The sequence below is a fragment of the Stylophora pistillata genome, chromosome 11 (assembly GCF_964205215.1).
Source record: "Stylophora pistillata chromosome 11, jaStyPist1.2, whole genome shotgun sequence".
Lineage (NCBI taxonomy): Eukaryota > Metazoa > Cnidaria > Anthozoa > Scleractinia > Pocilloporidae > Stylophora > Stylophora pistillata.
Window position 1 is genome coordinate 9,301,074 of NC_142529.1, and position 21,012 is coordinate 9,322,085.

General features: G+C 41.0%; 11 protein-coding genes and 3 pseudogenes across 13 annotated transcripts; 6 read left to right on the top strand and 8 right to left on the bottom strand.

Moving 5' to 3' along the window:
* Positions 1-4,219: 4,219 nt before the first annotated feature.
* Positions 4,220-4,840, bottom strand: LOC148719935 (histone H3). The gene has a single exon (XM_088738555.1). It carries the CDS (start codon positions 4,699-4,701, stop codon positions 4,291-4,293), a length of 411 nt encoding a protein of 136 aa, XP_088594681.1. The 5' UTR covers positions 4,702-4,840; the 3' UTR covers positions 4,220-4,290.
* Positions 4,841-5,107: 267 nt separating this feature from the next.
* LOC111331560 (histone H4) lies at positions 5,108-5,562 on the top strand. Its single transcript, XM_022936691.2, has one exon. It carries the CDS (start codon positions 5,189-5,191, stop codon positions 5,498-5,500), a length of 312 nt encoding a protein of 103 aa, XP_022792426.2. The 5' UTR covers positions 5,108-5,188; the 3' UTR covers positions 5,501-5,562.
* Positions 5,563-6,215: 653 nt separating this feature from the next.
* On the bottom strand, positions 6,216-6,982 carry LOC111331530 (histone H2A pseudogene; annotated as a pseudogene). Its single transcript, XR_015993224.1, has one exon. The product of XR_015993224.1 is annotated as a histone H2A pseudogene (transcript).
* A 13-nt stretch (positions 6,983-6,995) lies between these two features.
* LOC111331536 (histone H2B.1) lies at positions 6,996-7,550 on the top strand. The gene has a single exon (XM_088738556.1). It carries the CDS (start codon positions 7,061-7,063, stop codon positions 7,430-7,432), a length of 372 nt encoding a protein of 123 aa, XP_088594682.1. The 5' UTR covers positions 6,996-7,060; the 3' UTR covers positions 7,433-7,550.
* A 1,033-nt stretch (positions 7,551-8,583) lies between these two features.
* On the bottom strand, positions 8,584-9,425 carry LOC111331527 (histone H1-like). The gene has a single exon (XM_022936654.2). The coding sequence runs from the start codon at positions 9,383-9,385 to the stop codon at positions 8,801-8,803; it is 585 nt and encodes a 194-aa protein (XP_022792389.1). The 5' UTR covers positions 9,386-9,425; the 3' UTR covers positions 8,584-8,800.
* Positions 9,426-10,888: 1,463 nt separating this feature from the next.
* Positions 10,889-11,468, bottom strand: LOC111331538 (histone H3). The gene has a single exon (XM_022936665.2). The coding sequence runs from the start codon at positions 11,368-11,370 to the stop codon at positions 10,960-10,962; it is 411 nt and encodes a 136-aa protein (XP_022792400.1). The 5' UTR covers positions 11,371-11,468; the 3' UTR covers positions 10,889-10,959.
* Positions 11,469-11,821: 353 nt separating this feature from the next.
* Positions 11,822-12,266, top strand: LOC148719936 (histone H4). Its single transcript, XM_088738558.1, has one exon. It carries the CDS (start codon positions 11,859-11,861, stop codon positions 12,168-12,170), a length of 312 nt encoding a protein of 103 aa, XP_088594684.1. The 5' UTR covers positions 11,822-11,858; the 3' UTR covers positions 12,171-12,266.
* Positions 12,267-12,728: 462 nt separating this feature from the next.
* On the bottom strand, positions 12,729-13,488 carry LOC111331531 (histone H2A pseudogene; annotated as a pseudogene).
* A 150-nt stretch (positions 13,489-13,638) lies between these two features.
* LOC111331541 (histone H2B.1) lies at positions 13,639-14,183 on the top strand. Its single transcript, XM_088738557.1, has one exon. The coding sequence runs from the start codon at positions 13,682-13,684 to the stop codon at positions 14,051-14,053; it is 372 nt and encodes a 123-aa protein (XP_088594683.1). The 5' UTR covers positions 13,639-13,681; the 3' UTR covers positions 14,054-14,183.
* Positions 14,184-15,311: 1,128 nt separating this feature from the next.
* Positions 15,312-16,054, bottom strand: LOC111331528 (histone H1-like). The gene has a single exon (XM_022936655.2). It carries the CDS (start codon positions 16,012-16,014, stop codon positions 15,439-15,441), a length of 576 nt encoding a protein of 191 aa, XP_022792390.2. The 5' UTR covers positions 16,015-16,054; the 3' UTR covers positions 15,312-15,438.
* Positions 16,055-17,492: 1,438 nt separating this feature from the next.
* Positions 17,493-18,139, bottom strand: LOC111331537 (histone H3). Its single transcript, XM_022936664.2, has one exon. It carries the CDS (start codon positions 18,051-18,053, stop codon positions 17,643-17,645), a length of 411 nt encoding a protein of 136 aa, XP_022792399.1. The 5' UTR covers positions 18,054-18,139; the 3' UTR covers positions 17,493-17,642.
* A 372-nt stretch (positions 18,140-18,511) lies between these two features.
* On the top strand, positions 18,512-19,007 carry LOC148719937 (histone H4). The gene has a single exon (XM_088738559.1). The coding sequence runs from the start codon at positions 18,547-18,549 to the stop codon at positions 18,856-18,858; it is 312 nt and encodes a 103-aa protein (XP_088594685.1). The 5' UTR covers positions 18,512-18,546; the 3' UTR covers positions 18,859-19,007.
* Positions 19,008-19,542: 535 nt separating this feature from the next.
* On the bottom strand, positions 19,543-20,142 carry LOC111331532 (histone H2A). The gene has a single exon (XM_022936659.2). The coding sequence runs from the start codon at positions 20,061-20,063 to the stop codon at positions 19,683-19,685; it is 381 nt and encodes a 126-aa protein (XP_022792394.1). The 5' UTR covers positions 20,064-20,142; the 3' UTR covers positions 19,543-19,682.
* Positions 20,143-20,216: 74 nt separating this feature from the next.
* Positions 20,217-20,795, top strand: LOC111331542 (histone H2B.1 pseudogene; annotated as a pseudogene). Its single transcript, XR_015993223.1, has one exon. The product of XR_015993223.1 is annotated as a histone H2B.1 pseudogene (transcript).
* Positions 20,796-21,012: the final 217 nt, after the last annotated feature.

Here is a 21,012-nt window from a genome sequence, read left to right on the forward strand (position 1 = left end):
ATCTAAACTGTGCCAAACATTCGTCGTCACTAAAAATTTTCGAGGTCAAACTCAGAACGAGTCATACGGAAGTACTAAGTTTTGTGATTCGTAGCTAGTGTAAAGCAACAGAAATTCGTCATCATAAATGTAATTCATCTCATAACAAAGACGGATTCACTCTCTTGCTTCCTTGAAGGATGACATTTTTGCCAATAAAATGACTCCACAACAACGCTTTGCGCCCTTAAGCTGCCGCCGTAGTGTCGCTGTAGCTTAACGATTCGTATTTGGCGGGAAATACGCCGTACTCACTCTAGTCCATCGCGGCTAAGGTAGCCGTAGTACAGATTCACCGTACCGTATCTGCTGCGGCACTGACAACCAGTTTTTGCATTAGTGTTCAGATTTTACGCCGACAGTAAAAACAAAGCAAATTGCAAACCAGTTTGCGACATACTATTTTTGATAAACGCCGCATTAAGTTTCTTATAGAAACTGTGGAAAGGTTTAAAATTAAGAAGTACACGAAATAGCAGACTGTTTGTGAATAATCAGTTTATTCGATCGATCGATCGATCGACTGATCTGAGTCACTTTAACGTCGTAAATAAATACATTCCGGCATCCCTTCAGACAAAGCACCCTTTGTCTTCGAGAAAAACTTAAATCTCATGTATATTATTAAGGTGCGGAGTCCTAAATTTTGCTTGTGGTTGAAAAAATGAGCTTTTCGAGGCAAAGGCAGAGCGGCCTCAACAAGCTTGAACAAGAACAACAAAAATGGAACGTTCGCCATTTCAAATGTAAACTTGATAAGGAGTATACCAAAATGTCTCAAATGAAGAAAATGCGGTTCATATTGCAAATTCATTTTTTATAAAACATCTGAGTCAAGTTCTTCCTTCAAATTTCTGGTTTTCTAGGAAGTGAAATTATCATGTTTTCATATCCTGTAAAGGACTTCGAGTCAGACAAACTCTATGTAGTCTGAACTTGCCTCTAAGTTCCCCACTAAGCAAACGCGATATTATAATTTCCGTTATTACTCGGGCTTTCCGAAGGAAACGCCCGAGGTATAAATTCGGCTGTGTTTTTATTTTTTTGTGTGTGTTCAGTCACAAAACGCTGTTCCACTACAACGCATGCGTACAATGAACCCTAAAGCGCAAGGTTTAAGAAAGAAAGCAAATGGCTGCCTTCAATTCCTTGCTTAATGTACCCAAAAGAAATTCGATGGCTATTACGCCCAATGTATATACAAATTCACACACCGTTTGCGGTAGAACTGCACTAAAAGTTTTGGAGGGATTTGTACGATGGCCCAGAAGGGTCACAGTCCAGTTTTAATTTTTGACAGTCCAGTTTTAATTTTTGACAGTCCAGTTTTAATTTTTGACAGTCCAGTTTTATTTTTTGACAGTCCAGTTTTATTTTTTGACAGTCCAGTTTTATTTTTTGACAGTCCAGTTGTATTTTTTTTTGACAGTCCAGTTTTATTTTTTTTTGACAGTCAAGTTTTATTTTTTTTTGACAGTCCAGTTTTATCTTTTTCACAGTCCAGTTTTATTTTTTTTGACGGTCCAGTTTTATTTTTTTTGACAGTCCAGTTTTATTTTTTGACAGTCCAGTTTTATTTTTTGACAGTCCAGTTTTATTTTTTTTGACAGTCCAGTTTTATTTTTTGGCAGTCCAGTTTTATTTTTTGACAGTCCAGTTTTATTTTTTTTGACAGTCCAGTTTTATTTTTTGACAGTCCAGTTTTATTTTTTTTGACAGTCCAGTTTTATTTTTTGACAGTCCAGTTTTATTTTTTGACAGTCCAGTATTATTTAATGACAGTCCAGTTTTATTTTTTTTGACAGTCCAGTTTTATTTTTTGGATCACAGTCCAGTTTTATTTTTTGGGTACCCAAAAAATAAACTGGACTGTGATCCAAAAAATAAAACTGGACTGTCAAAAAATAAAACTGGACTGTCAAAAAAAATAAAACTGGACTGTCAAAAAATAAAACTGGACTGTCAAAAAAAATGAAACTGGACCGTCAAAAAAAATAAAACTGGACTGTCAAAAATTAAAACTGGACTGTCAAAAATTAAAACTGGACCGTCAAAAATTAAAACTGGACTGTGACCCTTCTGGGCCATCGTAGAAACCTGCTACATCAATTGAGTTATGTTATGTCATGTTATGTTTACATGTAAACACACCCGTGTATTTAGACGTGATCGAGAACCCAGTAGAATATCAGAAGCTACTCTGAAACGTCTCAGAAGAAAGGGCAGAAAACTGAAGGAATTTGTTTATGTGCGTATTAGTCCAAGCATAATTTATGTACCGAAGTCCTCTTGGCTACGTCTTTATGTGAAGGTTAGAAGAGTTACAAAGAATATTTGTAAGCTTAATACGAAGAGGGTGAGATTAAATAAAGGAACAAAACATGATAAGAAGTATTTGTTGAATTAGTATAGAGCAAGGTGGTATTTATCAATGTTTTCTTGTAATAGACCCTTGTGTCTTTATATTAAAGGAGTCAGACACATGCATCAAACTATTGAAAGTTTCAAATGAGTTCAGATGTTGAGAAAAATCCTGGTCCTACTCCAATGTACATTGACCCTAGCAAATTAATAATGGCACCCTATAGCCAAGCTAATGAATTGGTATTTGGACAAAACTCAGGACAACAATGTGTTGCAAAGAGTTTATGCTCTTTGATTTACAATAACAAACAGGGAATCAATTCTGCTAATGATCTCTTGTCAATAATGAGTATTGGAAATCAGTTGTATTCAAGTTTCTCTCAGTTAACCAGACAATCATTTTTAATGCAGACAGAATTACCCACACTTTTAAATGTGTTCAAGACTGAAGAGCCTTTCAATCACTTTTATCTGAAAATTTCAACAATTTTGTCTTGACAATAAGGTGTACTGCAGTTGCTATCTATTGTGAAGGTAATGGGGGCTTGAAAATATTCGATTCTCGTGCAAGGGATATTTATTGTAGAAGCCATCCTCAAGGTACATGTGTGCTGCTTGAAGTATCATCACTGAATAGTTAGAACATTATTTTCAGAGTATACATAACAATGATATATTTGAGTTGAAAGGGGTTACAATTAACAAGAGTTAAAAATAGTACCCTTTTTCAGAGTCATGCCTGTGAAACCAGAAAGTTCAATATGAGTTGTGCTGTGGCTGTCTATTCACTCTGCTATTCTGTAATAAAATCATGTACGTCTTGGAATTCAAACACCTTATCTAATGTTATTCAGTATGGCAAAAGATTATATGAAAAATAAATTCTTGAAAATCTTGTAAGAAATAATGGTGAATGCACAGGGTTTTTGATGAGGTTTTCAGTTTTTAGTATGACATGTATTTTTAAACCCACAAAAAGGTCAAAATATGTTAACTCCCTCTTGGTATTTAATGAAAGTCAAATGCCTCTTATTGAATATACTAAAACTGTAAATAGCACTACTTCTCTTCTTGGGGCCATCAACAACATTCAGAGATTTTTCCGTTAAAAACAATATAAACTACTGAACGTTAATATTGCTTCAATCTACTGATTTCTGACAATTCCCTCTGGGTGATCAATTGGCAACAAACTATGACTCGGTACCAGTAATAGATGAAAAATTTCCTTCTCCTTCCAGTTAAAGGCAAATACATAACCTACTCAAGGTTTGTAATAGCCTTGAAAGTCCTTGAAGGTGCTTGAATTTAAAAATAAAAAATTCAAGGACTTGAAAGTACTTGAATTTGAGGACTAGGGCTTGATTTTTGCAATGCTTTTTCTAAGCAATTTTCAAGTTGAAAATAACAGTACTTTCATGGAAAAGCTGAGAAATAATATTAAATGATTTTAAAATTGCTTATGCAAACCTTTCCAAAAGTGGTCCTTCAATTTTCTAAAATATGGCCTTCAAAGTCATTGAAAAGTCCTTGAATTTCAACCCTTGGATTCTGTAGTAACCTACTCCTATATAATAATATATTATTTCGATTGTTATCTAGTACCATAACAACATTCATTACACTCCAGCAAACAAAAATAAACACAAGTAGACGTATTCATGACCGGCAAAGACGGAATTGCGAGGCGACAGTAACAATGGCAATATGGCAGTCCCCTAAAGATAACTTCAGATGTGTGATATTGAAAGCCCGAGTTCATGCAGCTATGCGTCTAGTTCTATATGCTTCGGGATAAATAGATAGGGGCTCGTAGTATGGTCATTGCTTTTATTCCTGTGGTGGCTCCTAAAGGAGCCGTTTGTGTCTTGTAGTAGTGCAGTCCACTTATGCTCGTTCTCCGCGGATTCGGCGGGCCAACTGAATGTCCTTGGGCATGATGGTGACACGCTTGGCGTGGATGGCGCACAAGTTGGTGTCTTCAAACAGACCAACAAGGTAAGCCTCGCTAGCTTCTTGAAGAGCCATTACAGCCGAGCTCTGGAAACGCAGATCAGTCTTGAAGTCTTGAGCAATTTCTCGCACAAGACGCTGGAAGGGCAGCTTGCGGATCAACAGCTCGGTGGATTTCTGGTAACGACGGATCTCTCGAAGAGCGACTGTACCAGGCCTGTAACGATGAGGTTTCTTGACTCCACCGGTAGCAGGAGCGCTCTTACGAGCTGCCTTTGTGGCGAGCTGTTTGCGTGGAGCTTTTCCACCGGTTGACTTTCGTGCAGTTTGTTTGGTACGGGCCATCCTGTTCAACTACCAAGAATGAATGATTATTGCTAACTCATCTTAGAAATTGATTTATACCTGGCGGGCTTGCTCGTGATTGGCTCAAAATAAAGAGATTTGATTGGTTATGTAAGAGAGCTGTAAATAATTTAACGGGTCTGTGAAGTTGTTTTGATCCGGAGGACCATTTTAGGTTGTTTAAACATAAGTTGAATAGTACTCACATAGAATTTTCCCTGTAAGATTACTAGAAAGAAAAACCTTTCCTTAGCATAGCTCACAACTGGCTTTCGGATGAAACAGAGCTTTTTTGTTTGGAAAACACGCGCGCGGGAATACCGTGCGATTTATGTTAATAGATGTTAATATTACAGTGATAATTATGTTTAGATATTTGTCTAATCCAATTGCAACAGCTGTGTTTTCTAAGAGGTCTCATCTTTCTGAATATAAGGTACGGCCGTTCGCTTATTTGCCATAACTCAACACACGAGTAGTAATCAACATGTCTGGTCGCGGTAAAGGAGGTAAAGGTCTAGGAAAAGGAGGCGCCAAGCGTCACCGAAAGATCCTTCGTGATAACATCCAAGGTATCACCAAGCCAGCTATCCGTCGTCTTGCTCGCCGTGGCGGTGTCAAGCGAATCTCTGGCCTGATCTACGAAGAGACTCGTGGTGTTCTCAAAGTTTTCCTTGAGAACGTGATCCGTGATGCTGTGACATACACCGAGCACGCCAAGAGAAAGACTGTGACAGCCATGGATGTGGTGTATGCCTTGAAGAGACAGGGCCGCACTTTGTACGGTTTTGGCGGTTAGAGGTCTCTCCTGACACAAAACAAACGGCTCCTTTAGGAGCCACCAAATATTAGAAAAGTCATGACCAACAAATGTCTTTGCCTCTATAAAGCCCTTTCAGGTCGCATATACTTCGCCCATACTGTTAAAATATCGCGCGCGTCACGGTAAAATGAGCAGCATATTGCACTCAAAGGAAGATTAAGTAAATCGCCTAAACGTTATCACATAGGTGACCTGGCTCGCTTTCTCTTTTCGCTTTATTTCTACATTTGGATATTGAAGACAGCCATGTTTCTTTTTCGAAAAGCTACACATAATCTAGATGCGTTCCCAGGCCTCCAGCTAGTAACCTTTTTTTTTTTCCTATCTGATCTTTTGTTTCGTGGGTCGCAGCAGCAACCATTCAGAGAGTAAAATCAATATCATACCAGCTTACCGTCGAACTGGATTCGAGCGTAATTTCTTAAAACCGCTAGTGATGTCTAAAGACCCATTGAACAACGATTTTGGCGCAAGTTACACGCATTAGCGTAATTTCTTACAACCGCCAGTGATGTCTAAAGACCCATTGAACAACGATTTTGGCGCAAGTTACACGCATTTGCGTGGAGTAAAATATCCTACAGAGTTATTTCTACATTTTTGTTGCGCAAAAACTTTTCAAGTGTACCTGGTCATTGAAGGAAATGAGAATCCTAATTTAGAGTTTTCTCTTTATAATATTGGAAATGGGGAGGAAAGGTTATGGGGCGTTATCGGATAATCATCATTTGGTAGTTGTTATTCATGTTATCGTATCTAGTTGGTCAAGACTTTTGAATTATCTGGTGGCTCCTAAAGGAGCCGTTTTTGTACGCGTTGAAGTTGAGTTAAGCTTTGGGTTTCTTCTCAGTCTTCTTGGGCAGAAGTACAGCCTGGATGTTAGGAAGGACACCTCCCTGTGCGATGGTGACACCGGCGAGCAGTTTGTTCAACTCCTCGTCATTACGGACAGCCAGCTGAAGGTGACGGGGAATGATTCTTGTCTTTTTGTTGTCACGAGCAGCGTTTCCCGCCAACTCGAGGATCTCAGCGCTCAAATATTCAAGCACGGCAGCCAAATATACTGGAGCACCAGCGCCAACTCGCTCAGCGTAATTGCCTTTGCGTAGAAGACGGTGGATTCGACCAACTGGGAATTGAAGCCCTGCTCGGGATGAGCGGCTCTTGGACTTGGTGCCCTTAGCTTTACCTTTACCGCGACCAGACATCTTGAAGTAACTTGCTTGGATAGCTTTCAATAAGAATGAATAGGTGACTTGTAGTAACTGATATTTGTGGTTCGTTCTCAATGCAGGAAGGATCGAAAAGCACCAATCAGTTGAAAGTTTTCTGTGATGTAATATCATTGTAATGAGACCCGCATTGTAATTTTCTGAATAAAGAGAGAATGATATGCAAATTGACCTCAGGGTCGGTAAAGTAATAAGCCAATCAGTGATCGAGACTTTCGATCCGTATGGTAATAGATCCCTTTATAATTCTGTTATAAATAGAAAACGAGTAGCGCTGCCAATCTATTCATCTCTGTGATTAACCATGCCACCTAAAGTTGCAGGAAAGAAAGGTGAGAAGAAAGCCGGAAAGGCTAAAGCCATCGCTGATGGAAAGAAGAAGAGGAGAGGAAAGAGAAAGGAAAGCTATGCTATCTACATCTACAAGGTGCTGAAGCAAGTTCACCCTGACACTGGTATCTCCAGCAAAGCCATGGGCATCATGAATTCGTTCGTTAACGACATCTTCGAGCGCATCGCCACCGAAGCTTCTCGCCTTGCCCACTACAACAAGAAATCGACCATCAGCTCTCGCGAGATCCAGACGGCCATCAGGCTGCTTCTGCCCGGTGAACTGGCTAAACACGCCGTGAGTGAAGGAACCAAGGCTGTGACCAAGTACACCAGCAGCAAGTAAACTCACTTTGTGGGTTTACCGCCAAAACAAAAACCAACGGCTCCTTTAGGAGCCACCAAATGTCATGAAAGTCAATTATTAACGTAATATGAGTTTTGTTAAAAATGTTTTCCTTGAATTTCATTGTCAACGCGAGAGAATTTTCTTTTTTTGCATTTTTTTTTTTTAAAGTGACCGTGCGAACTACTTTTTATATCGAGGCGAAAGAGAATATCAGAAATGACAAGGACTTAACAACTCTAGGTCCTAACTGCGAAGTGTATGGTAAATGATTTTTTTCTTTCAAAATATTACAAAGGATATCGTTGTGAAGTAGCAGTTCTTTAATCACAAACGGTAACTGCTCGAACTTCAGAATACCCAGCTTTGTGCGTCTTTAAATATAGGTGTTCCCGAGGTCGCCAAATTAGATAGAACCCACACATTCAAATATATATTCTTCGTTCTTCAGTAAACCTAAATTCAAATTGCTATTAAAAGTCATATCTTAATTCCTCGTTCTTCAACCGTAATTCAAATTGGATATCACTGCGCATTTCGACTTCACTGGCGAGGGAACTGACAGATTCAAACTTCGAATCTTCGTCTGGAAGCAATCGATTTGTTGACGTTCAAAAGTGGCCGGGTATTGTGAAGATGTTCCTCTACGAACAGTTCAAATTTTTTTTAACGATCCATTACTTGACGCGGCAGGATTTTTCAAATCAAGTACATGCGAGCTGTTATTGATCGAGCGGGTAGGCTAAGCTAATTCTAGCAATAGGGCAAACTTTCACCAAAGGCCGATTTTCTCTTTAACGTTCGAAGGTCCATACATTTACTATTATATAAAAAAAAACTTCCTGCCATGGGAGTCACTCCAACTGCCTAAGCATAAACAAGCCTGCGTAGGTAATGGTTTTGTTTCAACTTTAAACACAAGCGGTAAATCGAGTCGCTTCGCCGCTTATTTCACGCATCAAAGCGCACAAAAACCGCCAGCAACACAGAGCTTATTGCCCCTCAGATTGACAAATTTTGTGAAATGCAGGCAGATCCAATTTGTCAGCGCTTTAGTGTGCACCTCTCGATCTATCGGGCATATTTGTCATGGCACGTAGTTATATAAATTGTTCGAGATAAACAGGGAAAAGTTGTTGCCTATTCGAAAATTGACCCACAAGCCTCACTAGGCGCTTTATATTCCTTCACAGCGACGACTTTCCCATAAACCCCAGTTTGATTGATTATAAAGCGACCTAAAACTATAGTGAAGGCCACAATCAGAATTGTCGAAGACGATGTAAATACTCAGTTGGTCATAACTTTTACTTAAATGTGGTGGCTCCTAAAGGAGCCGTTTGATTAAATGAAGAGGTGATCTCCTCTTTATTTCTTGGCGGCTTTCTTCGGCGATTTCGTCGCTGCTTTCTTGGCGGGCTTTTTAGCAGCGGGCTTCTTCGCCGCAGCTTTTTTGGCCGCGGGCTTCTTCGCTGGTTTTTTAGCTGCGGGTTTCTTCGCTGCGGGCTTTTTAGCTGCAGGTTTCTTCGCGGCTGGTTTTTTAGCGGCAGGTTTCTTTGCAGCCTTCTTGGCCGCTGGTTTTTTCGCTGCTTTCTTAGCGGCTGGCTTCTTTGGTTTGGCAGCGGGCTTCTTCTTTGCAGCTGGCTTTTTCTTTGGCTTTTTCTCCTTCTTTTCCTCCTTGGGCACTTTGAAGGAACCAGAAGCACCGACTCCCTTGGTGTGGACAAACTTTCCACTAGCGGTGCCCCTCTTCAAAGCCATCTTCAAGTGCGTACTGCCCTCACCAACCTTGTAGTTGGCTTTGATGTACTTCTCTATGGCTTGGCGGGAAGAACCATTTCGCTCTTTCAACGCCAAAATAGCAGCTTTGATCATCTCTGCATAAGGTGGATGATCGGCTGGCTTTTTGGGCGCAGCCGGCTTCTTTTTAGCGGCGGAATTTCCTTCAGACATGTTGTATGTAGTAGAACCTTTGGAACTAAGACAAAATAATGATTGCTTGGAGCGCGCGTGGAAATATTATTCCTCATATACGAACCACTGAGGAAACAGGGATGTTACAAAATGGCGTCGTCCAAACTGTGTTAGTTTACTTGACATTTCGGTCGATAACAAGCTACCTTGATAACTTCAGATCTTTCCCAATAAAAAATAGGATAGCTACGTTATATAACTAAGTGTATATGGAGAATATAGTTTGATTAACTCAAAGTAAGAAAGACATTTCACGTTAAAAAGTCTGTGGAGCAGTGAGATTCCAAAAAGAACTGTGGAGAAATGACGAAAGAAGTTCTGTTTAAGTCGGTTTTCATCGCTGAATTAGATATTTAAAGAAAGAAGAGGTCCCAAATTTTGCATGTGCTTGAAAAAATGAGCTTTTTAGTGCAAGTTCAAAGACAGAGCGGCCTCTATATTTGAACAAGAATAACAGAACTACAACATCCGCCATTTCGTACGTGATAAGTGGTATGCCAAATGTCTCCAATGAAGAAAATGACTTGAAGATAACAAGAATATTGAAGAAATAGTTTGAAAAGTAATGGTGATGGTACAAGTTTCTGTGTTTCGCGTAACAGAGTTGTCTTGCTATTCTGACAAGCTTGTTTTACATGAATCAGTTGCGCGCTCTCGACTCCGAGTCAGATTTTACGCCAAGAGTGGAGTCAGCAAAGAGAGATGAATTCTCAAAATTCAAGTTTATTCAAAAAGCAGAAATTGCAAACCAGTTGGCGATGTAATGTTCATGCTAAACACTGCAAAAGGTTTCCCGTACGTTCTGCAATGAGGTTTGAAGCTCAGAACTATGCGAAATATCGAGTCTGTTCAATTATTGATCGACCGAGAGTAAATTTAACGAGGCAAGGTTGAAGGTTCAGGTTTCCGACAAACCAAGCACCCCAGAAAGAAAAACTTCAAATTTACATACAGTTTTGGTTGGAAAGTAGGAGTCCTAAGTTATGCCTGTGTATGAAAATATGAGCCTTTCGATGCAAATTCAAGGACCGAGATGTCTTTAAGATTGAACAAGAAGATAAATGTTACAACGTCCACCATTTCATTCGCAAACTTGATTTCTCAAATAAAGTAAATGTGGTTCTGCTGGAAATTGATATTTGATGAAACATGAGCCAAAGTATGAACTCAAGAAACCCACGCAAAAGGTGACGAAACTTGTCTTTAAGCGTTGATGATTTGCATAATCCTTGCGCCATAATTACATGGCTAAATGAAAGAAAAGAACATGGAAATAAAGAATTGTGAAAATTGTCTGTTTTGGCTCTCTAGGAAATGAAATTCTGGTGTCTTTCTATACACAGATCAAATCTTTCTATTGGGTTTAAACTTGTCGCTACGCAGGCTCAAAGCAAATGAGGTATGACAATTCCAGTTTTTTTTAATTCCTCATTTCAAACTCAAACTTGGGAATTTATGGGTTGGTTATTTAGGGGCTCGTAGTATGGTCACTGCTTTTATTCATTTGGTGGCTCCTAAAGGAGCCGTTTGTGTTTTGTAGTAGTGAAGTTCACTTATGCTCGTTCTCCGCGGATTCGGCGGGCCAACTGAATGTCCTTGGGCATGATGGTGACACGCTTGGCGTGGATGGCGCACAAGTTGGTGTCTTCGAACAGACCAACAAGGTAAGCCTCGCTAGCTTCTTGAAGAGCCATTACAGCCGAGCTCTGGAAACGCAGATCAGTCTTGAAGTCTTGAGCAATTTCTCGCACAAGACGCTGGAAGGGCAGCTTGCGGATCAACAGCTCGGTGGATTTCTGGTAACGACGGATCTCACGAAGAGCGACTGTACCAGGCCTATAACGATGAGGTTTCTTGACTCCACCGGTAGCAGGAGCGCTCTTACGAGCTGCCTTCGTGGCGAGCTGTTTGCGTGGAGCTTTTCCACCGGTTGACTTTCTTGCTGTTTGTTTCGTACGTGCCATCTTGTTCAACGACTCAGAATGACTAATGATTACAAACTCTTCTTAGAAATTGATTTATACCTGGCGGGCTTGCTTCTGATTGGCTCGAAATAAAGAGATTTGATTGGTTATGTACGAGAGCTGTAAATAATTTAACGGATCTGTGATGATATTTTGATCCGTGGAACATTTCAGGTTGTTTAAATATAAGTTGAAAAGTACTCACATAAAATTTTCCCTGTAAGATTACTAGAAAGAAAAACCTTCCCTTAGCGTAGTTCACAACTGGGTTTCGGATTGAACAGAGATGTTTTCTTTTGAAAAACATACGCGCGCGGGAATACCGTGTGATTTATGTTAATACATGTTATTATTACAGTGATAATTATGCGTAGATATTTGTCGCAACAGCTATTTCCAGTGTGTTTCCTGAGAGGTCCTATCTTTTTTAATATAGTTTAGGAACGTTTTTTCATTTGCCATAACTCAACACACGAGTAATAATCAACATGTCTGGTCGCGGTAAAGGAGGTAAAGGTCTCGGAAAAGGAGGCGCCAAGCGTCACCGAAAGATCCTTCGTGATAACATCCAAGGTATCACCAAGCCAGCTATCCGTCGTCTTGCTCGCCGTGGCGGTGTGAAGCGAATCTCTGGCCTGATCTACGAGGAGACCCGTGGTGTTCTCAAAGTTTTCCTTGAGAACGTGATCCGTGATGCTGTGACATACACCGAGCACGCCAAGAGGAAGACTGTGACAGCCATGGATGTGGTGTACGCTTTGAAGAGACAAGGCCGCACTTTGTACGGTTTTGGCGGTTAGACAGACCCCCCGGACACACAAAAAAACGGCTCCTTTAGGAGCCACCAAATATAAGAAAAGTCATGACCAATAAATTTCTTTCCCTTGGTAACGCCATTGTACTTCGCGTATTCTTTGCTTACACTGATAAAAAAAATATCGCGCGGGTCACGGTAAAATGAGAGCGGCATATCGTGCGCAGAGAAAGATTGAAGAAATAGCCCAAGAATTATTACAGTGACATGGCTCGCTTTCTTTTTCGCTCTCTAGCTTTTATACTGCATTTAAATATTAAATACAACCATTTTATTTTTGCGAAAAGCTACACATTGTTTAATTACATTCCCCAGTACCGCCCGTTAAAAAGCTACCTTTCCTATCTGATTTTTTGTTTAGTGGGTCATAGCAACAATCATTGAGAGAGTAAAATCAATATCATACCAGCTCATCTTGAAACTGGATTTGAGCGCAATTTCTTAAAACCGCCAGCAAATTCGTAAACAAAGATTTATTGAACGCTTTTGGCGCAAGTTGCACACATTTGCGTGGAATAAAATATCTCAAGGCGTTATATCTATATTTTTGTCGCGCGAAAACTTTTTGAAGTGCACTTGGTCCTTGAAGTGGATTACAATCCTTTAGATTTTTCACTTTATAATACAATCTTGGAAATTGGGGAGGAAGGGTTACGTTACGAGGTGCTATTGTATAATAATCATTTGGTAGTTTTTTACCTTATCATATCTAGTTGGTCAAGACTTTAGTAATATTTGGTGGCTCCTAAAGGAGCCGTTTTTGTTCGTTTTAAAGTTGACTTAAGCTTTGGGCTTCTTCTCAGTCTTCTTGGGCAGAAGTACAGCCTGGATGTTGGGAAGAACACCTCCCTGTGCGATGGTGACACCGGCGAGCAGTTTGTTCAACTCCTCGTCATTACGGACAGCAAGCTGAAGATGACGAGGAATGATTCTTGTCTTCTTGTTGTCGCGAGCAGCGTTACCAGCCAACTCGAGGATCTCAGCGCTCAAATATTCAAGCACGGCAGCCAAGTACACTGGAGCACCAGCGCCAACTCGCTGAGCGTAATTGCCTTTGCGGAGAAGACGGTGGATTCGACCAACTGGGAATTGAAGCCCTGCTCTGGATGAGCGGCTTTTGGACTTGGTGCCCTTAGCTTTACCTTTACCGCGACCAGACATGTTGATGTAAATTGCTTGGATAGCTTTCAATAAGGATGAATATAGGTGACTTGAACTAACTATGATATTTATAGTTCGTTCTTAATGCAGGAAGGATCAAAAAGCACCAATCATTTTCAAGTTTTCTGTGATATAAATATCATTGTAATCAGACCCGCATTGTAATTTTATGAATAAAGAGAGAATGACATGCAAATTGACCCCAGGGTCGGTAAAGTAACAAGCCAATCAGTGATCGAGACTTTCGATCCGTATGGTAATACATCCCTTTATGATTCTGTTATAAATAGAAAACGAGTAGCGCTGCCAATCTATTCATCTTTGTGATTAACCAAGATGGCACCAAAAGTTGCAGGAAAGAAAGGCGAGAAGAAAGCCGGAAAGGCTAAAGCCATCGCTGATGGAAAGAAGAAGAGGAGAGGAAAGAGAAAGGAAAGCTATGCTATCTACATCTACAAGGTGTTGAAGCAAGTTCACCCTGACACTGGTATCTCCAGCAAAGCCATGGGCATCATGAACTCGTTCGTTAACGACATCTTCGAGCGCATCGCCACCGAAGCTTCCCGCCTTGCCCACTACAACAAGAAATCGACCATCAGTTCTCGCGAGATCCAGACGGCCATCAGGCTGCTTCTGCCCGGTGAACTGGCTAAACACGCCGTGAGTGAAGGAACCAAGGCTGTGACCAAGTACACCAGCAGCAAGTAAACTCACTTAATTGTGGGTTTCCCGCCAAAACCAACGGCTCCTTTAGGAGCCACCAAATGTTATGAAAGTCAATTGTCAACGCAATATGAGTTTAATTGAAAATGTTTCCCATAAATTTCATTTTCGTCAACTTGAGAAAATCGTTTCTTTCTGCACGTCTGGGGGTTTTAAACGGACCGCGCGAACTACTTTCTTTATCGAGAATAAGTGGCGAGGCTCAACAACTATAGGTCCTAAAGAGACTGAAAATGGTATCGTAAATTTTTCTCTTTCAAAATGTCACAAATTATATTATGTTAAGAAAGGGCAGTGTTTTAATTTCGAACGTTAACTGTTCGATTAAGCGCGATCGAAAAGTTCAAAGCTATTCCTAACGGTCTACGTAGTTGACGCGGCGGGATTTTCAATCAAATGCATGGGAGCGTGTATTGATCGAGCCCCGAGACAGAGGTGGAATAAGCTAACTTGATAAAAAGAGTTCAACTTTCACAAAAAGTCCCTTTTCTTTTTCGCTCTAAACAGACCATACATTGTCCGTATCGTGCCACTTGTGTCTCCTTAGTTAGTGTACTGCCCCGTGGTTTTGCGTGGTCCTGCTCGGGGCATCTTGTCAGTGTGTGTCATTTTGTGCGTGTTCGTTTTGTCAGCGTGAGTGAGTTGGTGAAAGAGAGTGTTTCATTTTTGGTGTGAGCGGTTCGATTCCCGAGGGAAGTTGGCGCCTGGTGGCCCTCCGTTTATAGGTGTAGAGAGGCAGGCCTTGCACTGCCCTCGCGGGAGCTTGGCCGAACATTTACTGTTATTTAAAAAGCTTTCAACAGTAGGAGTTACCTCAGCTTCCCAAACATAAACAAGCCTGCGTTGGTAACGGGTTTGTTTGAACTTAAAACGCGACGAGCGGCAGATCGAGTCGCCAGTAGGAAAATTATAATTTTTCGTCCCAAGCCTTCCAGAGCCTCGCCGCTTATTCTCACGCTCAAAGGCTCACAAAAACCGCCAACAACACAGAACCTATTGTTCCTTATTGACAAATTTTGTGATATACAGTCTGACCTAAGTTGTCAGCGGTTTAGTGTGCACCCTTCGTTCTGCTTGGTATATTTGTCGTAGCGTGTCTTTATATAAATTGTTCCCGATATACAGAAAAAGTTGTTGCCCGTTAGCCTCACTACGCGCTTTATATCTCACTTTTAGCGAATTTTTCTCCATAAACCCCAGTTTGATCGGTGAGAAGGCGAAAACAAACTATAGTGAAGGGCACTATCGGAATGGTGAAGGCCATTATAATTATCGAAAATGGCGTAAATACTCAGTTGGTAAAAACTTTTGGTTAAATGTGGTGGCTCCTAAAGGAGCCGTTTAATTAAGTGGAGAGTTGATCTCCTCTTTTATTTCTTGGTGGCCTTCTTCGGTGATTTCGCTTTCTTGGCGGGCTTTTTAGTAGCGGGCTTCTTTGCTGTTTTCTTGGCTGCCGGCTTCTTCGCTGGTTTTTTAGCTGCGGGCTTCTTCGCTGCTGGCTTTTTAGCTGCAGGTTTCTTCGCGGCTGGTTTTCTAGCGGCAGGTTTCTTCGCTGCCTTCTTGGTCGCTGGTTTCTTTGCTGCTTTTTTAGCGGCTGGCTTCTTTGGTTTGGCAGCAGGTTTCTTCTTTGCAGCTGGCTTTTTCTTTGGCTTCTTCTCCTTCTTTTCCTCCTTGGGCACTTTGAAGGAACCAGAAGCACCGACTCCCTTGGTGTGGACAAACTTTCCACTAGCGGTGCCCCTCTTCAAAGCCATCTTAAAGTGCGGGTTAACGTCATCAACCTTGTAGTTGGCTCTGATGTACTTCTCTATGGCTTGGCGGGAAGAGCCATTTCGCTCTTTCAACGCCAAAATAGCAGCTTTGATCATCTCTGCATAAGGTGGATGATCGGCTGGCTTTTTGGGCGCAGCCGGCTTCTTTTTAGCGGCGGAATTTCCCTCAGACATGTTATGTTTAGTAGAACCTTTGGAACTAAGACAAAATAATGATTGCTTGGAGCGCGCGTGGAAATATTATTCCTCATATACGAACCACTGAGGAAACAGGGATGTTACAAAATGGCGTCGTCCAAACTGTGTTAGTTTACTTGATATTTCGGTCGATATTAAGCTAATTTGATAACTTCAGATCTTTCCCAATAAAAAATAGCATTGCTACGTTATATAACTAAGTGTATATGGAGAATATAGTTTGATTAACTCAAAGTAAGAAAGACATTTCACGGTCAAAAGTCTGTGGAGCAGTGAAATTCCAAAAAGAACTGTGGATAAATAACAAAAGAAGTTCTGTTTAAGTCGGTTTTCATCGCTGAATTAGATATTTAAAGAAAGAAGAGGTCCCAAATTTTGCACGTGCTTGAAAAAATGAGAATTTTAGTGCAAATTCAAAGGCAGAGCGGCCTCTACATTTGAACAAGAATAACAGAACTACAACATCCGTCATTTCAGACGTGACCTTCATTATATGCCAAATGTCTTCAATGAAGCAAATAACTTTAAGAGAGGAAGAATATTGAAGAAATAGTTTGAAAAGTAATGGTAATGGTGATGGTAATGGTACAAGTTTCTGTGTTTAGTGTGGCACATTTGTCTTGCTATTCTGACAAGCTAGTTTTGCACGAATCAATTGCGCGCTCTCGACTCCCAGTCAGATTTCACGCCAAGAGTGGAGTCACTCAATGGAGATGTATTCTCAAAATATAACTTTATTCACAAAGAGGAATTTGCAAATCAGTTGGCAATGTAACGTTCTTGCTAAACGCTGCAATAGGTTTCCTGTACGTTCTGCAATGAGGTTTGAAATTCAGAACTATGCGAAATAGCAGACTATTTGTGAATATCCAGTCTGTTCAATGATCGATCGATTGAGGTCAATTTTACGAGGCAAGGTTGTTGGTTCGGGTTTCCGACAAACCAGGCACCCCAGAAAGAAAAACTTCAAGTTTACATAGATCATAAAGTTATGGTAGGAAAGAAGGAGCACTAAGTTATGCTGGTGTGTAAAATTATGAGCCTTTCAACGCAAATTCAAGGACCGAGTGGCCCCCAAGTTTGAGCAAGAGGAACAAAGCTACTACGTCCAGAATTTTCGCAACCTTGATTTATCGAATGAAGTAAATGTGGTTATATTACAAAGTGATACTTAAAGAAACATGTGAACCAAAGTTTTAATCTAAAAAGCCTATCCAAAAGATGTCGATAAGCGCCGATGATTTGCATAATACTAGCGCCAAAATTACAAGGCCAAATGTACAACATAAAAATGAAGAACATTGATAAATTAGTATGTTCTGGTTAACTTGGAAATGAAAAAACTTCTGTGTTTTGATACACAGATTAAGTCAGACATAATTTCTATGGGGTTTAAACTTGTCGCTAAGCGGGCTCAAAGCAAACGTGTTCTGAAAAACTTCAGTTGTTTTCATTTCTCATTTCAAAATTCAATCATAAGGAACTCTTGGTTTATTTAGAAGCCCAGGGAATTCTAAGTTATTCGGGGGCTCATAGTATGGCCATTGCTTTTATGCATGTGGTGGCTCCTAAAGGAGCCGTTTTTCATTTGAAGTGTAGTCCAATTATGCTCGTTCTCCGCGGATTCGGCGGGCCAACTGAATGTCCTTTGGCATGATGGTGACGCGCTTGGCGTGGATGGCGCACAAGTTGGTGTCTTCAAACAGACCAACAAGGTAAGCCTCGCTAGCTTCTTGAAGAGCCATTACAGCCGAGCTCTGGAAACGCAGGTCAGTCTTGAAATCTTGAGCGATTTCACGCACAAGACGCTGGAAGGGCAGCTTGCGGATTAACAGCTCAGTGGATTTCTGGTAACGACGGATCTCACGAAGAGCGACTGTACCAGGCCTGTAACGATGAGGTTTCTTGACTCCACCGGTTGCAGGAGCGCTCTTCCGTGCTGCCTTTGTGGCGAGCTGTTTGCGTGGAGCTTTTCCACCGGTTGATTTTCGTGCAGTTTGTTTGGTACGTGCCATCTTGTTAAGCGACTCAGAATAACTGATTATAGAAAATTGTACTTAGAATAAAATTTATACCTGGCGGGCTTGCTTGTGATTGGCTCAAAATTAAGAGATTTGATTGGTTATGAACGAAAGCTGTGAATAGTTGAACGGATCTGTGATGCTATTTTGACCCGAAGGACTCCGTTGCTTAAACATAAGTTGAGTATTATTAACATTCAATTCTTCCTGAAATATAACTAGAAAGAAAAACTTTTCCTTAAAATAGTTCACAAGTGACTTTCGGATGGAACACAGTTGTTTTCTATTGGAAAATACACGCGCGCGGGAAAACCGTGTGATTTATGTTAATACATGTTGATATATTACAGTGATAATTATGTTTTGATATTTGTCTCAACCAATCGCAACAGTCATTTGGATTATGTTTTCTAAGAGGTCTTATCTTTCTGAATATAATCTACCAACGTTCGTTAACTTGCCATAACTCTAACGAGAAGTAATCAACATGTCTGGTCGCGGTAAAGGAGGTAAAGGTCTTGGAAAAGGAGGCGCCAAGCGTCACCGAAAAATCCTTCGGGATAACATCCAAGGTATCACTAAACCAGCTATCCGTCGTCTTGCTCGACGTGGCGGTGTGAAGCGAATCTCTGGCCTGATCTACGAGGAGACCCGTGGTGTTCTCAAAGTTTTCCTTGAGAACGTGATCCGTGATGCTGTGACATACACCGAGCACGCCAAGAGAAAGACTGTGACAGCCATGGACGTGGTGTACGCTTTGAAGAGACAAGGCCGCACTTTGTACGGTTTTGGCGGTTAGAAAGACTCTCCTGAAACTAAACAAACGGCTCCTCTGGGAGCCACCAAAGATAAGAAAAGTCATAACCAATAAATGCGGTCACATTCCGAGCGCGTCACGATATGGGGCAGAAGCACGTTGAAGAGAATATTGCACGTCAGCATAACATAGGTCCCCAAACTCGCTTTTTGTTTGTTTGTTTTTTTTTTTTCTCACTAACTCTGTTTCTTTATCTAAAATTTTCATACAACCTATAAATAACATAGTTCAAATACTTTCATGTCATGTTAACCTTGGAGTTCACGTCACCAATCAAAGGAAAAAAATTTGCCCACAAACAAGTCTTCTACCTTCGTGTTATTTTGCTTGCACTCTTAAAGCGCACAAATTTTAAATATAGAGTGGCTAGTTAAGGTTACTCCCCTTCCCCTATAGAATTAAAATCAGACGAACTTTAATGTCCCAAGAAATTATCAATTGTATCAATAGTAACAGTAAAAATGGCGCGGCTGTTGTGACCGTTAATGATTCAGGTACAGAAGCATAAATCGTTCGAAGCAATGAAATTCTCTTTTTATTTATTCAGAAGCTAAAATGTCCTGGATCATTCGAGTATGCGTTTGAATCCTTTTAGGAAGTTAATCTCTCCCTCACCCTAATTCAAGGCCTCGTAAGTTATCAGTCCATCAATGAAATAGCAAGGAAGAGTATTGAAATGACTCCAGCTGACGTTGTTATCAGCTAGAAATTCTTAAAAAAGTTAGCAACTTATGTAGTTAGTCAAGACTTTTGTATTATCTGGTGGCTCCTAAGAGAGCCGTTTTTTAAAAATGGCCAAGGCTAATTTATGCCTTGGGTTTCTTCTCTGTCTTCTTGGGCAGAAGTACCGCTTGGATGTTGGGAAGAACACCTCCCTGTGCGATGGTGACACCAGCGAGCAGTTTGTTCAACTCCTCGTCATTACGCACAGCCAGCTGAAGGTGACGGGGAATAATTCTGGTTTTCTTGTTGTCGCGAGCAGCGTTGCCCGCCAACTCGAGGATCTCAGCGCTCAAATATTCCAGAACAGCAGCCAAGTATACTGGAGCACCTGCGCCAACTCGCTCAGCGTAATTGCCTTTGCGGAGAAGACGGTGGATTCGACCAACTGGGAATTGAAGCCCTGCTCGGGATGAGCGGCTTTTGGACTTAGTGCCCTTAGCTTTACCTTTACCGCGACCAGACATGTTTGTCGTAAAATGCTTTAACTGTCAGCTATCAGAATAACGATTCACGAGAAAAGTCTGATATCTAGAGTTCGTTAGATATGCTGGAGGGATCGAAAGGCACCAATCATATTGAGTTTGGTGTGGTTTACACAATTCTTTTATTGACCTTGGGGTCATTATAACAACTAGCCAATCAATGATCGAGACTTTCGATCCGTATGGTAATAGATCCCTTTATTCTGTTATAAATACAAAATGAGTTTCGCTGCCAATCTATTCATCTTTGAGATTAACCAAGATGCCAGTAAAAGTTGCAGGAAAGAAAGGTGAGAAGAAAGCCGGAAAGGCTAAAGCCATCGCTGATGGAAAGAAGAAGAGGAGAGGAAAGAGAAAGGAAAGCTATGCTATCTACATCTACAAGGTGTTGAAGCAAGTTCACCCTGACACTGGTATCTCCAGCAAAGCCATGGGCATCATGAATTCGTTCGTTAACGACATCTTCGAGCGCATCGCCACCGAAGCTTCCCGCCTTGCCCACTACAACAAGAAATCGACCATCAGCTCTCGCGAGATCCAGACGGCCATCAGGCTGCTTCTGCCCGGTGAACTGGCTAAACACGCCGTGAGTGAAGGAACCAAGGCTGTGACGAAGTACACCAGCAGCAAGTAAACTCACTTAATTGTGGGTTTCCCGCCAAAACCAACGGCTCCCTTAGGAGCCACCAAATGTTATAAAAGTCCATGACCAATGCTATATATGTTTTTTTTATTGCGAGCCGCTTAATGTTGCTTCTGGAATTACTTTCTTAGACATTTTAAAACTCTTGGGGAAGATTTTAGCGTTCCATCTAAGAATGTCAAGAATTCTTGGGCCGGCTTTTGTGTACATTGTTCAGTCGTTTGTCAATTTTTAACTTTTTCAGAGAAGTAAACGTAGTGAAAATATAATTTTTACCGCGCCCTACTA